We start from the raw sequence: 14,568 nt of genomic DNA, 5'->3' as shown, positions 1-14,568 counted from the left end.
CAGGCTGCCCAGGGAAGTGGTGGAGTCACCATCCCTGGAGGTATTTAAAAGACGTGTAGATGAGGCACTTAGGGACATGGTTTAGTGGGCATGGGGGTGTTGGGTTGATGGTTGGACTCGATGATCTTAGAGGTCTCTTCCAACCTTAATGATTCTGATTCTATGATTAACAAGACTGATTTATGAAACCCAAGTTTTCAGACAGCTTCTATAAGGGATTTAATTCCAAGCACTTATAATTAGCCCATAATGTGTGTGTTCTCTGCCTTTTTTTTCCACAGATTGGGATATTTCACACCTGGCTTCCTGGTTTGAATGAGTATGGGCTATTTCATACGCACCATAACTGCAAGATAATTTGTGGAGGAAAAGTCAGTTGCAGACAAACACAGGGCATAGAAAAAACAAAATCCAAGATTAGGTAGAAGCATAGCTGTTGAATTGTATGCAACATGACATTTTACAGGCTGGACGTATTTCTCTCCAGCAGGCCTAGAAAGAGCAATAACAACTTACTGCCAGCTCAAATTGCCTGAACTTTGCCATCTTTCTTAATCTGACAGTAGGGTTAAAAGAGAACATAGCGTGTGGAATTATCTACCTTCCCAGAAGCCTCGCTGCCCTTTCAGCACTTTGGGGTCTGCTTTTTATTTTAAGGTTCCACGAGTTGCAAGGCCAGCACTGTGCTCATGGCTTTACAGAGAAAGTGGTGGGTCTAAAATGGAACATAGTACACAGTGTCTGGGAATCATTACAGCTGAGTACTCCAAGGGGATGCTAATGACAACCTGGTAAAATACATATTGAGCACATCTATTAGCTTTCTCTGCAATACCAGTGAGCCAAGGGGAGGGGGGAGAGAGGACCAAAGCAATGGAAAAAACCAGTACTACAGAACTAAGCCTGTGCATGGAATAGTAGCAGGATAAGTCCCTCTTTTAAAGTAGTATTGCATATGTTCCACTTTGCGACAAAGCCAAAAGCTATATATAAAATAAATTAAGCTACAGGAAGAGGATGGTTTCTAGTCCAAAATTAAGTCAAACTGAGCATGGGATGCCGTGAATATCTATGGCTGTAGTCCACTGCAGCAATTGCACAAATCTGTACTGACCCAGCAGCAGTCTGTTGTGTTCCGGGCTGGTGTTCAGCACTTCTGGATAGAAGTGCAGGAGTGGAGTTTGTGACCTTCACTTCTTTTTTCGAGCTGTGGAAAAGCCAACACTTTACTCAGTGAAGGAGTCTTCTCTTTCTTCAAATATACCATGACATCACGAACAGTGAAGGCATCCATCATGTACATACTGGACTATCTGTTGGTCAACTGGACTTGTTACAACCCAGGATCAAATGTCCGATTCCTGATGGGACTGTTGGGGAAGCTGTAGAAAGGCAATGTACAGCTCCATCTCGCTGAAGCCATTTTGGTGTTCCCCATAAGCGGTAACGGCTATCTCTGATCATTAGTGTATATTACACTATCTCAGTAGTTTAGCAAGTTGCGACACGAAGACATGGAGCAAGTCGGTTAACTACAAATGAAGGGTCTGCTGTTGAAGGTGAAACTAATTTTCTTCATATGGCGCAGTGTGAGGACATGGTACTGGAACTATTTCAAGAGCTCAGGTCCATGATCTTCTGTCTCATCCTTCTGGGCATTTGGTGGTGTTCAGATGGTCTTGACTGTAAGGTACTGCTAGGTCATTTAAAAGGGTTGGCAGAAGTCTGTGATAATGCCTTAAAACCCCGTCTGTCTCTTCCTGGGTGTTTGTTTCCTACTGGTGACAGTAGGAAGGCTTTACTTCCACCTCTAGCTCTTTCATTGCTAGAGTCCTTCAAAGATCAGCCGTTTTTCCCCAGCCCTTACCAAAATCCATACATACGACAGCTTGGGGATTTGATCAGATTCCCTTTGTTCAAGTCCTCGTGAACAGTACTTACCGGCACGCCAGGATGACTTGATTGCCTGTGCAATATCAGTTTATGGATGCAAAAGAGCTGACAAGCCAGATGAGGAAAGATGAGGCTGATGTTGCTGAGGAAAGCTTTCGGTATGGATAGCATTTGATGCCGTCCACCTGTAGTGGAAGGTTTGTGCCTCTAGTTGTCTAATTCAGTTCTCTTAATACTGCTTTTAGATGACTCAGTAACCAAAAACTTTCACTGTTGGTGATGTTCAGCTGGTATGGTAATGCGCGAGGCAGAAGAATTTACTTTAAATAAGATGTCTAACCTTCCCCTTTCTGCTGAAACTCTAAAATGAAAATTTAAAAAAATGAAATTAAGGTGACCTGAATAAATAAATAGTGCTTTGGTAACTAAATATTTTCTGTAGGATGCAAAGAGAATAAATATTTTACATTTTATAATTGATTAATATCTGAGTCCCTTTATTAATTTGTAACTAATTAGTAGGTATATTCTAAAGGTAATACTTTGTGAATCGATCATTCCTATACTTGTAGTCATCTTACTATATTTTTCTTGTGGATTTTTCCACCTTAACTTTTCTTAGGCAGGAGGAGCTTGAGTAACTCAATTAGGTTCCAAGAAAAGAGACGTTTCCAGAAACTTTTAAAGCCAGAACAAAATTGTCTTCAGTGTTTATTTTTTCTAAGTATTCCTGACTTCCTTGAATTCTGTACTGTACCATGCTGCTTCCTCCCAAATTCTGAATTTTCTCACTCCTCACAGAGCCTACTGGGTGTATTTATGCCAGTCAGGATTGTACTTGTGGTCCAGAATTTTGGCAAACAGAAACATTCACTCCACAAGAAACAAAATAAAATTCTTCCTTTTAGACAGTGAAAACATTCCTAATATCACCTTTCCCAACTCTGTATTCCTGAATATGCAGATCGCATGGCAATCCTTGGGATTTTTCCCACATTTCATTCGGAAATATAAGGGGATAGCACATTTTGGAATTCAAGGTTGTATTTGGTTTGAGGAACTTAAGCTATCTAATTGCAACATATTTAATCCCGTATTGCTTTGCATCAAGTCAATATTTTCAGAAAGAGTGCGTGCACACACACACAGGCGCATACTATTTGTGTGTATCTATACGAATGAAATTTTAGGTATATATGAAAGAAAAAATCCAGAAAGTAAATAAATATGAGCTGTCAACTGTCCTTTCTTAAATGAGTTTCAGCCAGATAATCCCTCCAAAAATGGTAGGTGCTACCTTGGATATGTTTTTGGGAAGCATGTTTGCAGAGGGGCTGGCCCCGTGGATGAGGAGGGGTCTGCCGGGAGCTGTGCAGGGGCAGAAGGAGGACAGAGCAGCTTGCTGCAGAAGCTTCCCTAGGTTACGCAGTGTAATTGTGGAAAACAAGCCCAGAGAGGCCTTTGAGAAGCTGTCTCATCCCTCCCTCCCAGGTAGACCAAGTACCTCCTGACCCATCCTTTTTGCTTCAGGAGTCTGATCCAGCGGCGGTGGCTGCTAGAGGAAGGGCTCCTTCGGCGACTTGCTGAGCCTTGGATCAGCTTGCAAGTGCCATCTCTGGTGGTCTCATCCGTATTCTAGCAAAGGTGGCGGAGTTCACGTTGCGTTCTTAAAATCCTATTGTTACCATCGTTCTGCTGTGCACTTCTTGCTGGTCGCGGAGGTAGATTGCCTGCTATCATGCAGATGGGCTGATTTGGGGCTTGTTAGTATTATCAAAGGGCCAACTTGCGTAGGTTCAAGTCAAGCCTGTCTCCTTCAGGAATCTGCTGGCACTCCTGAGCTGCGTTTGAGCACGCTTGTAGCTTTAAAAGCCATTGTAGAGCCGATTGCTTCTTTCAACTCACAGACATCTAGGCTGTTGTCATCTTAGCAACCTGTTGGAAAAAGCCTGGGAACAGAGGCCAGTTGTTAATGGCATGTGTGACCTGATGGTGTCCTGCGCGCGACATCTGGAATCTGCCAGCGCGTCGAGTAAGGGAGTCTGAGGTAAACCCAGAACGGAGCGTACTAACGGCACTCTGCACGTGCAGCATTACTTAAACCTCTTTAGTGACTCTATATTTGATGTCAAATTGTGGTGTTTTAACTTATGGAAATGACTCTTAAAGACGAGGACAATGAACAAACGAGCTTGCTGAGGAGAGCTGTTGAGACTGAGCTTTCTTGCATCCCAGTGTTGGCTCCTTTTCATTTGTGGGTGTAATTGCTCGCACTTCATCCTTAGAGCAGTAGGAACCATGCTGGCTGAAAAGCGCTACATCAACATGAAATAACAGTGTAAGAATATTGAAATTTCATTTGATGGATGATGTAGTGCATTTTGTCTGCTATAGTACAGTATTCATGTGGATGCCTCTTAACTTTCCTGTTAGATTTTTCTACTTTCCTAAGTGGATTTTCTAGATACAACAGTTGGAGTTGTCACTTGTAGTAAGTTTTTAGAGCCCTTGCCATTCATCTGGGGGATTTTTTATTTGAGATTTTTCAGGGTGCGTCTACAGGACCTGTAAGTGATTATTAAATGTGAGTTTTATTAATCATGAAGTTAAAAGAGCCACAGCCTTCTGTATAACTACTGAAAGTAGTTGTGTGTCCATACAGTTGATTTCTGAGGCTTTTTTATTTACAGGCTAAGCTGCATTGCTCTTACATATTTCAAAGTCAAATGGGAACTCCTGTTGATAAATGTCACAAATAAAGTTTTATTATTGCTCATCACAGCATAGGTTTCCCCAACTTCAAAATCTAAGTACTTTCGATACTTTAAAGAACTGTAGCGTCAGGACAATGACGTAGGTTATTAAAGGACAGTGGGTCTTTTGGTAGCACAAGAGGTAAATACTTTTTAAAAATGTTTAATACTTTAAAATACTAATGTGTTTTAATGTTTTGGTTCGTTACACTGCTGTGTCACTGGACTCCGCTATGTGTGTGAACTGTGTTAATTTGGAAACAGCTTCGAGAGCCCCAGCATGAAGGTCCAGGTTGCTAGCAGCTAGCTGTGATGCTGCCGTGCTTGTCGCGGGCGTAAGGGAGCAGGGGTAGGCCTGGGGTGAAGGGCTGAATTTCAAGCCAGCGTGATCACACCGCTTTCCACCTTCCCAAATCCCCCGCACGCTGCCTTTGGTTGTTGCAGCAGAGGTCACAGGAGGGAGAAGCGGTTGGGAAGGCTTTCATGAGCAGTGCCGCGCATGGCCCCGGTCACAAGGCAGAGCACAGAGCCATCTCTGCAGCTTCCCCTTTAGCACAGTGGCCACATCCAGCTCTGGAAGGTCTTTGCTTTCTGTTTCCAAGCTCTTGCACGGGCTTGCCCTTCCCTGTTTGACATCTCCTGCTTTCCACCTCAGAAATAGCCGCTCTTCAAGGGTGAGTGAGGTGGCAGGATTGCTCTGTGCATGCGGTTTCTTTGCAAGAAGCCCAGTTGTTTCACGAATGACTTTTATCGTATGTGCATCTGTATTTCCAAAGACCACATATCTAGTGCTATCTTAGAAAGAATATAAGCAGGGGAGTTGCTTTCAAATGTCTCAAGGTGTTTGCTTCATTTATGTTTCTCTCACTTCCCGTTCTCTTTATTGTTTTTTTTTTCTCCAAAAGGTTCATTTGCCTTGCAGGGTAAATCTTTAAGTGCCTCTTTCACTGTGGTAGCCGTCATGCTGTCATCGCCAGAACCAGAGCTAAGAAGTTACAGGTGGAAAAAGCTTGCAGGATTGTCTGCCTCTCTAAGGAAAAATTAGGCCAGCTGGGCAACAAGAAAAAAGAAAAGAAATGACCGGAATTTGATAGGGCCCTTGGGAATGGGCTGTGCAGCCTGCCTAGTCAACAATACAGTAGGAAAGTTCATGCAAACGCGTGCCAACCCTCCCACGTCCCAAAGCTTCCATTTCTCCGTCTATATTTTTCCTCCCCCACAGTCCACTTGAGCTCAACAGCCCTTGCACTGGTGCCTCCGCTCTTTGCCAGGAACAGCAGGATCCAGTTCTGGCCTCTTGATGAAATCTCTGCCACTAGAAAGGTTTTTCTTGCTCCTCCAGTCAGGTTCAGGGGTATATTTCCTCATTGCTAAAATTCAATTTCCCAATAATAATTTCCAATTAAAAAAAAAAATCATTAAAGGTCGGTACAGTCAGCAGAAGTATTTAATTTTTAGTTGGGATTTTCTGAAGAGAAAATGCTGTAACTTTTTTTTTTTGTTTTTTAAACAAGATCTAGTTCACAATGGATAGCCGCAACAGGCTAGTTCAAGAACAGCATTAGCTGTTGCACTGAATTGGCTTGCCTTTTGTGAGTTTACTGAATGATACTTGAATGTGCTGCTTGTCCCCTTTGATTTTTATTTTGATTAGCTTTTTCTTGGATGAGCACAATAAACCTTTATAGTTATAAGCTAAAATACTGTGGCCTGCTTTATATGTTATTCACAACTGGTTTTTTGAACACATCAGCCTATAACGTTTGCAATAAAAGCTCGCGTTGAGAATTCTCCGTGGGCCTTAATTGCATCTGTTAAGTAGAATACTTAGTAATGAAAGTACCACAGGGAAAAAGTGGTCCTTTCTGTAGAAGGTTCAGTTGGTTTACGTTTGCCAAGTAAAAAGCGAGTGAAGTGTGAATTGGAGGGTCTGTGCTCATCCTCACAACGGTCGATGAAGGAGCTTTTCATGGCCCGTGTAGAACAGAGTCTATGCTGCTCTTGTAAGAGTATTCTTATAGCCCAGGTGACTATCAAATAGTTTTAACTAAAACATATCATACAAATACAAGAGTGACCAAGTCATTTTATGAAGATTCACAAAACAGAAAGGTTGTTTTTTGGTTGTTGTTGTTTTTTCTCTATTCAAAGGCAAAGTGCAAACCACGTTGGAGTGGTGTAGGAACATGGTTGTCAGGGGTAGGCTTTGGACCTGACCCTGCAAGGTGCAGAGTTGGTCAGTTATAATGCTATAGCGTTGTGTTCGTTCTCGGAGAATATGTGATTATTTTATATTATCTGATGGTCACACTTCATTCTGCATCCTGTAAGATAACGAGGGTTTATGTCAGACCAGAAAGTAGATGCTAGATCCACGTGGAATGTGTTTACTGCAGACTGCCTTTGGTTGTGCTGAGCTGCTCAGTTCACTGTCAGGGTGGGAAAGAACTGCCTATAGATGTGCATCCGCTTCCTTGCCGCCTTTTCCATACTCTAAGACAAATAAAGCTGTCACAGAAGACTGTGACCGCACCCAAGATGACTTCCTAAATTAATTTGTGGCTACATACTCTGCATGTTTTACACAAGATTTAAAAAGGAGATTTGTTAAGCCAGTGCTGAGTAATTTAGAAAGCACCACCTTTAAGTTTTCATCCCATCTCGGTTCTTGCTCCAGCAGCCTGGTAATCCCCTCTCTGTCCCTCCAAGGCAGAGACCGCTGTGCAAGCAACGACTCCCATGGGAGCTTCAGAAGAGGCTGGCAGGGGAGGGAATACTCCCGGTCGTCGGAGTACTAATTTATCCTGTCCCTTTGTTGCCTTTTCTTCCACTTTCTCTGCGTAGCTTTTGGTATTTAAATATTTTTGATCTATCCTTTATTCCATTCTCTTTGTCTCCCGGAGTCTCATCCTTCCCATGCCTTTCGGTGATTTTTTTCCTGTTCCCACCTCAGATTCCTATCAGTGCTGCTGCTTCTTTCTCTACTGTAGATCTCCACCATTTTCCTTCCTGACATGCCTCCTTTTCCCTATGGTTGTGGGCAGCAGCTTCTAGTGTTAGGTTTTAGGCTTGATCCCTCTCTTTCTGCCTGTCCGTCTCGTGTGGGCTGGTGCAAATGTTCAGGTGGAGTGTGGGGAGAAAATAATACAAGACTGGGGTAAGTTCTTCAGCATACTGTACAAGTATCGGTTTGCATTTTACACTCTGTAGCAAGAATCACTGGAAATCCTGACACTGCGTCATTTTTCTTCTTGTAGATGTGTACTTTATCAATAACGGTACATATTTCATGCATCTCGTTGCCTTTAAAAATGTCACGTTGTGTTTAATTGCACTGATAAAAGTTCAGCGGTTTGAGTGAATCGCACAGTTATTCTGGTCTATTTGAATAGAAAGGCATAGCAAAGCCTTCTGGTACAGTCTTTGTTCAGGTCTGGTTCCCTTATTTAAGGGAACAGTTATATATTAAGAACAGTTTCAAAAGATGAATGCAAAACCAGCAAGAAGTTTTTTAGAAAATAAAATCTACAAGGAGATGATGAGATGGCTGAGCAAATGCAGTGTGGAAGGGAAAATGAGACTCTGGTGAGAAATGACAGTCCTATTACTATATTCCTGAATGTGGTTAAGAGGTTAAAGATCAATCCTTAAGGGCAGAACAAGAAGTAGAGGGCTTGTGCTGCAACAAGGGGGAATAAAAGAAGTAGGGCAAATGTATTTACAATGGAAGGCTTAGGTAATGAAATAGGATGCAAACAAAAAAATGTATAATTAATGTCCATGGAGAAAGTCAGGCCTAAACTAGGTAGTGTCTTTTGAGGCAGTAGTGATATAATTTAATGATGCTTCCTACAGAGTAGATGAGAATCAGTAAAGCGTGTTAAACTGCTATCAGCCCTCTCCTCCATCTTGTATGATTCAGTGCTTTTGATTTAAAAGGGAAATTGTGCTTCAAAATGTGGAAACATACGACTCTGACTTTCCTTTAAGAACTGTGCACCCAGCTATAAAAGAGAAGAATATGTTCCCTAGCACAAAGGACTCCCTCAGATCTTTCTTAGTTCTCTAGCCCTCTTGAGTCTACAGAGTTGTAGTAATTCTATCGTTTGTGTTTTTTCTCTTTAGGCTTGTAAATACTACAGTTCCCAGTGGCATGTTGTGAACTACAAATATGAGCAGTATTCAGAAGACTTTCGACACTTACCGCAGTAAGATCTAGCTTAAGTTCCTCTTTTTTCATTTTATCCCATTAGGTTTGTGTCATTTGGCTGAGCTTTGTCCATATTTGCACTTTCCTTTGTCTTATATGCTCTGCTTGTTTTACCGTATTTATAGTGCCTTGCATTTTTAAAAAGGGGAAGAAAAGGTCCTTTAGCAAAAGTTCAAGACTCTGCAGAATTCACTAGTATCAACAAACTCTATTAGCGCTGATTCAAATCCTTAGAAGCGTATTTGCATATCCAAAGCACAGTTGATACAGGAAAGCTGCCTTTTTGTTTTCCTTAATAATGCATAAATGTCACTCACCTTTAACTGGGATTAATTCTCCTTTTGGTTACCCTGTGTAATAGAGGAGTAGGATTTCACTTAGTGCTTTATAGCTGCACCGTACAGAAGAACTGGGTGCAACAGCATGCGCCGGTGTAGCGCTGGTGGTACAAGGCTGCGGACATGTGCAGGTGTCTGGGTAAGCGGGCACCCCTTCTGTGCTTGGAGGCAGTACATTAAAATCTGTGTAAAGGTGCTGGGAGGAGAAGGAACAAGTTCCTTGACCTGAGTGGAAAGAAATAAAGAATTTGGTGCTCCTTCCTTCATGCGTGAGTTTCTACCCATGCTCCTGTTTCTGGCAGGTTTGTATCCTCTGCCCTGAGGACTGTTTTAGGGAGTAGTTAATGAAATCACTGAATGCCCAAACAAGCTGTGTTACTGCCTCCTTTCCTGGAATTCGCGGCATTAAAGTCCATGATACTGGATGAAAAAGGTTATGACGTGCATACAACACAGGAGTGGGTGCTCCAGCCTTGCGTTGAGTGGAAACTGGTACTAACGAAACATATTGTTGCAGGAATCGATAAACTGATTCTTCTGGTCCCTTTAGATGCTGTGTTCGGAGGGTTTTGCCCTGCAAGGCTTCCCTCAGATCTGCATTCTCTCTTGTATGTTGGTATTTTGATGAACAGTGAATATGGTAGTACAAAAAGCCATTAAGAGCAGTTTTGCTAATAAGAGATTATAAACATACCTTTTCTTAAGTACCCAGCGTACTGATTGTTTTAGAAAATTAATGCATTTAGTGCTCAAGAAAAATATTTGCAGCACAGCAGCCTTCCATTTGACCTTAAGCTCTTCACTCTTATGAAATATGCATTTGACAGACGTGGTTGCATTACTCTGCACAAAAGTACATTCTAGCTGATTACATACATCCTCGTCTGTGAAGGTTATTTTAATATGGTGCTTAATAGGATTTGCTTTCATGAGTTGGTGCTCCAGAGACGTTATGGTGTCTCACATCTTTTTCCCCCGCTTGCATAGAGGATTATAACAAAAGAAGTGATCTTGTTTTGTCTTGTATCAGAACCTAGCACTCAGGAATGGTTTGGATGCAACACTGGTTGATGTTTCAGCAGCAATTTTTGATGTTTCAGAAGCAAAGGTATATCAGGAATGTCTCTATTTTGTTTGCTGAAAGTTGCCATGGCTTTTAGACTTAACATACCTTAAACAGAGCTGGTCTGGAGTCCACCTCATTTCGTACCGTTTCCAGCCTCTTCAACGTCAATGGACCTTGATTTGCACATGCATGTTATGAAGTTCAGTGTTTTAGGCTAAATCTCCTCATTAAAAATAAAGTGGCTTGATACGTCCTTGTCGTTGTATTGTATCTCGCTGTTGATAGCTCTGGATGCCCAGTTTCCACAGTTTTTTGTTTCGTTTGTGCAAAACTGCTATCACGCAATCAGAAATCTGAGCATATTGTTGTATCAATTCTTTTATAGGAAATTGTTGTATTGGGGAAGATTGGATGAGTGTTAAGCGTTTAGTTTTGCGTCATGAGAAAGGAACATCATTTACAATACCAGATCTAACTGTGGCTTAAGTACTTCCATTCACTGAGGGCGTGCGGAACCTTCCCGTGGGCTTTCCCGTTTCGAAACACACAAACTGGGACTCAGCAGCCTTCAGCAACGCTGGAGGACTTCATACTTGTTTGTACGTGAGGCCATGCTGTGCTGTTCCGCGCACTCATACACCGTGTCAAGTAGCGGCTTCATGGTGTGGCAGGTTTTTATCAGATATCGAAGTTACTCTTTCTGAATACTGACCCTTTCTGATGGAAAGCAGCCGCAATGAGATGCCGACCACCTGGGGTGGGCAGCGAGGACAGCGTGTCCATGGTGGAATTCCACTGAAGTAGTGCTGTGGCACCGGGGAAGAGCTCAACACGTGCACAACAACATGACCAAAATGTTTAGCGCTTGCTTTAGTTTTTGTCTGAGTGTGTTCCTCCTTTGAGGTTTTTCTCAGGTCTTTCTACCCCTTAAATTCCTCTCTGTGAGCTCCCACTACCTCTTTTTACACCATTTTTTTAATGCTTTGGGCTGGTGTGTTCTTGCTTCTTGAGCAAGTGGAAGGGTGGAGGAAGAACAGGGGTTGCGTAGCGTGTGCTGTGGTGACAGTGTGTCTGGGAACAGAAATAGTCATTAGCAAAGTTGTTGCTGTCGTTTATAGAAAATCTGGAACGTTTGTTAGATATTTCAGGTCTGGTCCCTTGGAATTCTGCATCTTGGGTCTGAAGAGGCAGTAGGCAGAGAAAAAGAGGGTCTGCCAAACAGGATCATGTTCTTACCACGCTTTATCTGCCTGCCCTAGAATGATGAGGAGCATGCCCAAAAGGGTTCCCATCCAAGGAGAGGAAAAATTCTATGGAGAATGACACAGAGGTCTAAGTGGATGAGTGTTTCATGGGTGGTCAGTGAGATCCGATACCTGAAGTAGTAGTGGTCTGTCCTTTTCTGTCTCTTTTATAGCTCTGCTGAGAGGACAGAAGGATTTCCTTCTTTCTAAGAAACTTGCCATGTACCCAGGCTTGTGGAAGGGCTGTGGTTTAACGGGGCAGGCTCACTCTCCGACCGTCGAGCGGCAGAGCGGGGCAGAGTTGCTGTGTCGTATGGTGAGGGGTCAGCACCCGGCTAATCCAGCAGTCTTCTGACTCCTCCTTCCCCTCCCCAGTAGCGTCAAGGGCCTTAGGGTTGGGGTTTTGGTTTGTTTTTTTTTCTCAGTAGCTGACTAACTTGTCCTGTTACTGGTACGGATCCTCCGGCAAATGTGTGCAGCGGTGTTATCTGTCCACGTGTGGCCAGAGAGCATCGGTCAGTCTGCCTACACGTCACCCCAAGAGTACTGCGGTGCACTTTTAGCTCTGAATAATGAATAAGCCAATAGGGTTTTTGTCTAAAAATGCGAAGGCTTGAATGGTGTTTTTTTGTAAAAGGTGGGATTTGGCTTGAGATTTTTGGTTTGGGGTTCTTTTGGGTGGGAGGGAGTATTTGTGTAGGAATTTTTAACAGCTGCCCTTGGTTGCATTCGAAAACCTACAATGGATTTCCATCACAAATATTCTGAATAGTAAAGCTTTTACAGATGTCAAAGATCTCAATAGATTGCAGATGTTCCTTTTATTCAAAATATTGATCAGCTGTTTACATTAAATAAACACCAAAACCGGAACAAACTAAAACAGAGAATAAAACACTCCTGTGTTCTGTGTGCGCTTGGTTCTCAACTGTTGCGGCTTCATAGTGTTGAAAGATATATGGGGCTTAAGAAAAAAGCTGTATTTTGAAACTGTAGTGATTTTTAAAGGAGGTAATAGGATTACAGCAGTAGGTGTACTGAAGATGCCATGGGGGCTCAGGACGGTTGCCTCCATGAAATAGCAGGTACACGATTATTTAAAAAAAAAAAAAAAAATTAAAGACATTTTTCCTCCCCTCCCAGAAATGAATGTAGACCAGAGAAACTGCCATCACATTCCTTTGAAATCGATCATGAAGATGTGGATAAGGATGAAGTATGTATTCTGGTTTTTGGTGGGGTTTTTTCTCCTGGGGAAGAATTATTTATTGCTTTAATATCAAATAAAGAATGATAATGGAGGCTCGTTATCGCCTATAAAATGTTTCATATTTTGAATAACTGAAGTTAGTGGAACAGCTTTGTCTCATGTCATCGTGTGCACAGCAGGCTTATTAATAACATTTTAAAGGAATGAAAGGATGATTATTTGTTGTCAAGCAGATATTCACACATTACGGTTTTCTTTCATCCTAGAATTCAAAAAGCAAGCCCATGCAATATTAATCATGTCTTTCATACAGGATACAACATCCTTCTCATCTTCAAAAGGTGGTGGTGGTGGTGGAGGAGGAGGAGGATTGGCAGCAGGAGTTTACAAGTCTGGATGGCTTTATAAAGGGAATTTCAACAGCACTGTAAACAATAGCATTACTGTTCGGGTAAGGGGACAGCATTATTCTTTCTTTATTCCATTTGGATTTATATCCCCCACAGAGGCACGCTTGTTTGCCATTGTTATTTAGCTTGTTTATATCTCAGGTTTGATTACGTTGCTTTAAATGATAGTCAAGTAATATTGCAGTTGTCTGCAAAATAGTGCGATTGAAGTGCAGTTAGGAGTTGCCTATTATTTAAAACCTGTGAATAAAGTATCAGTGAAAATAATTTGCAGGACAACAATTGTCTTTTTTTTTTTTTTTTCCTTTTCCTCCCCACTTCAGTCATTCAAAAAGCGCTACTTCCAGCTGACACAGTTGTCGGATAACTCATATATTATGAATTTTTATAAAGATGAAAAAATATCAAAGGAGCCAAAGGGATGTATTTTCTTGGATTCTTGTACAGGAGTCGTACAGGTAAGTTTCAATTTATTTCACTATATTGTTTGGGTGTCAGATAAATTTAAAAAGGCAAGTAGAAGAACACATACATTAACGGAATAGTGGTCTCATTAGCAGTTTTATGAAATGAAAACACCATTAGTTTTGCTCTTTAAATTGGTGCAAATGCTCAGACTGACAGGTTACAAAACCCACAGATTAATTATGGTAGCAGATCACGCATATGCTCTTTGCCTATGGCACACGTGAGAAAAAAACATCATAAAATGCTTCTTTTCACTGAAATTTATTTTCTTAGCTGCCAGATTTTACCTCATGCTCACTAAGAGCATGCTTGCTTGTTGTGCGTTAAAGAGACTCAGGTTACAAAGCATCAGCTGTTGGGCAAGTGGTAAATTAATCCTGTATCCTGAGCCTCCTTGAAGATGATCACTTCTGGAGGCGATAGAGAGTCATAATGGCAGCAGATAGGACAGAGACTTATTATTTATTGCGGCTTAGAAAAATAAATAGCCAGAAATGTCTGACACCAACTCTTTTTTTCCTTTTGTTCCCCTAAGATTGAGTTCTTAACTTCCCCCCCTCCTTGCTCTGCCTTTCCTCTAATTCTATTAATGTATTTCTCTTTTCTTTTTTGTCTTTTTTTCCATTCTAAACAAGATGTTACCTTGAATAGTATGTTACTGTAGTTGATCTAGCCCCATGTGTCACTAAATAAGGAAATTCCTTTTTTTTTTTTTTTTAGCTGTACTTCATTCTTTACTACGTAACCAGTAAAGATTGGTAACAGTGCTAGTGCAGACTGATTTGAGGGTTCCTTTGAAAGAAACCTTTCAGGTAATGCAAGGGAAGACCCCTGGTAAACAGAAGCTTTTGTTGGTTGGGAAGTCTCCCCTTCACCCCTAAACAGGCCCTTTGGAGCAAGAAAAATAATCAGCCAGTAATTCACTCTGGGAACAAATATTTGCTGACAGCTCCCTGCAGAACCTCATTCCTGCACC

General features: G+C 41.8%; 1 protein-coding gene across 2 annotated transcripts in view; it reads left to right on the top strand.

Moving 5' to 3' along the window:
• DOCK10 (dedicator of cytokinesis 10) overlaps positions 1–14,568 on the top strand; it is a 140,464-nt gene that overhangs the window by 45,147 nt on the left and 80,749 nt on the right. For both annotated transcript variants that reach the window (XM_009325057.1, XM_009325059.1), the window contains exons 4-7: positions 8,772–8,854; positions 12,648–12,720; positions 13,028–13,165; positions 13,448–13,582. In XM_009325057.1, the coding sequence (XP_009323332.1) occupies positions 8,772–8,854; positions 12,648–12,720; positions 13,028–13,165; positions 13,448–13,582 (429 nt within the window). The remainder of the gene's footprint in view (positions 1–8,771; positions 8,855–12,647; positions 12,721–13,027; positions 13,166–13,447; positions 13,583–14,568) is intronic.

Source organism: Pygoscelis adeliae, unplaced genomic scaffold (assembly GCF_000699105.1).
Source record: "Pygoscelis adeliae isolate BGI_AS28 unplaced genomic scaffold, ASM69910v1 Scaffold155, whole genome shotgun sequence".
NCBI lineage: Eukaryota > Metazoa > Chordata > Aves > Sphenisciformes > Spheniscidae > Pygoscelis > Pygoscelis adeliae.
This window is presented reverse-complemented; position numbering and strand designations above follow the sequence as displayed.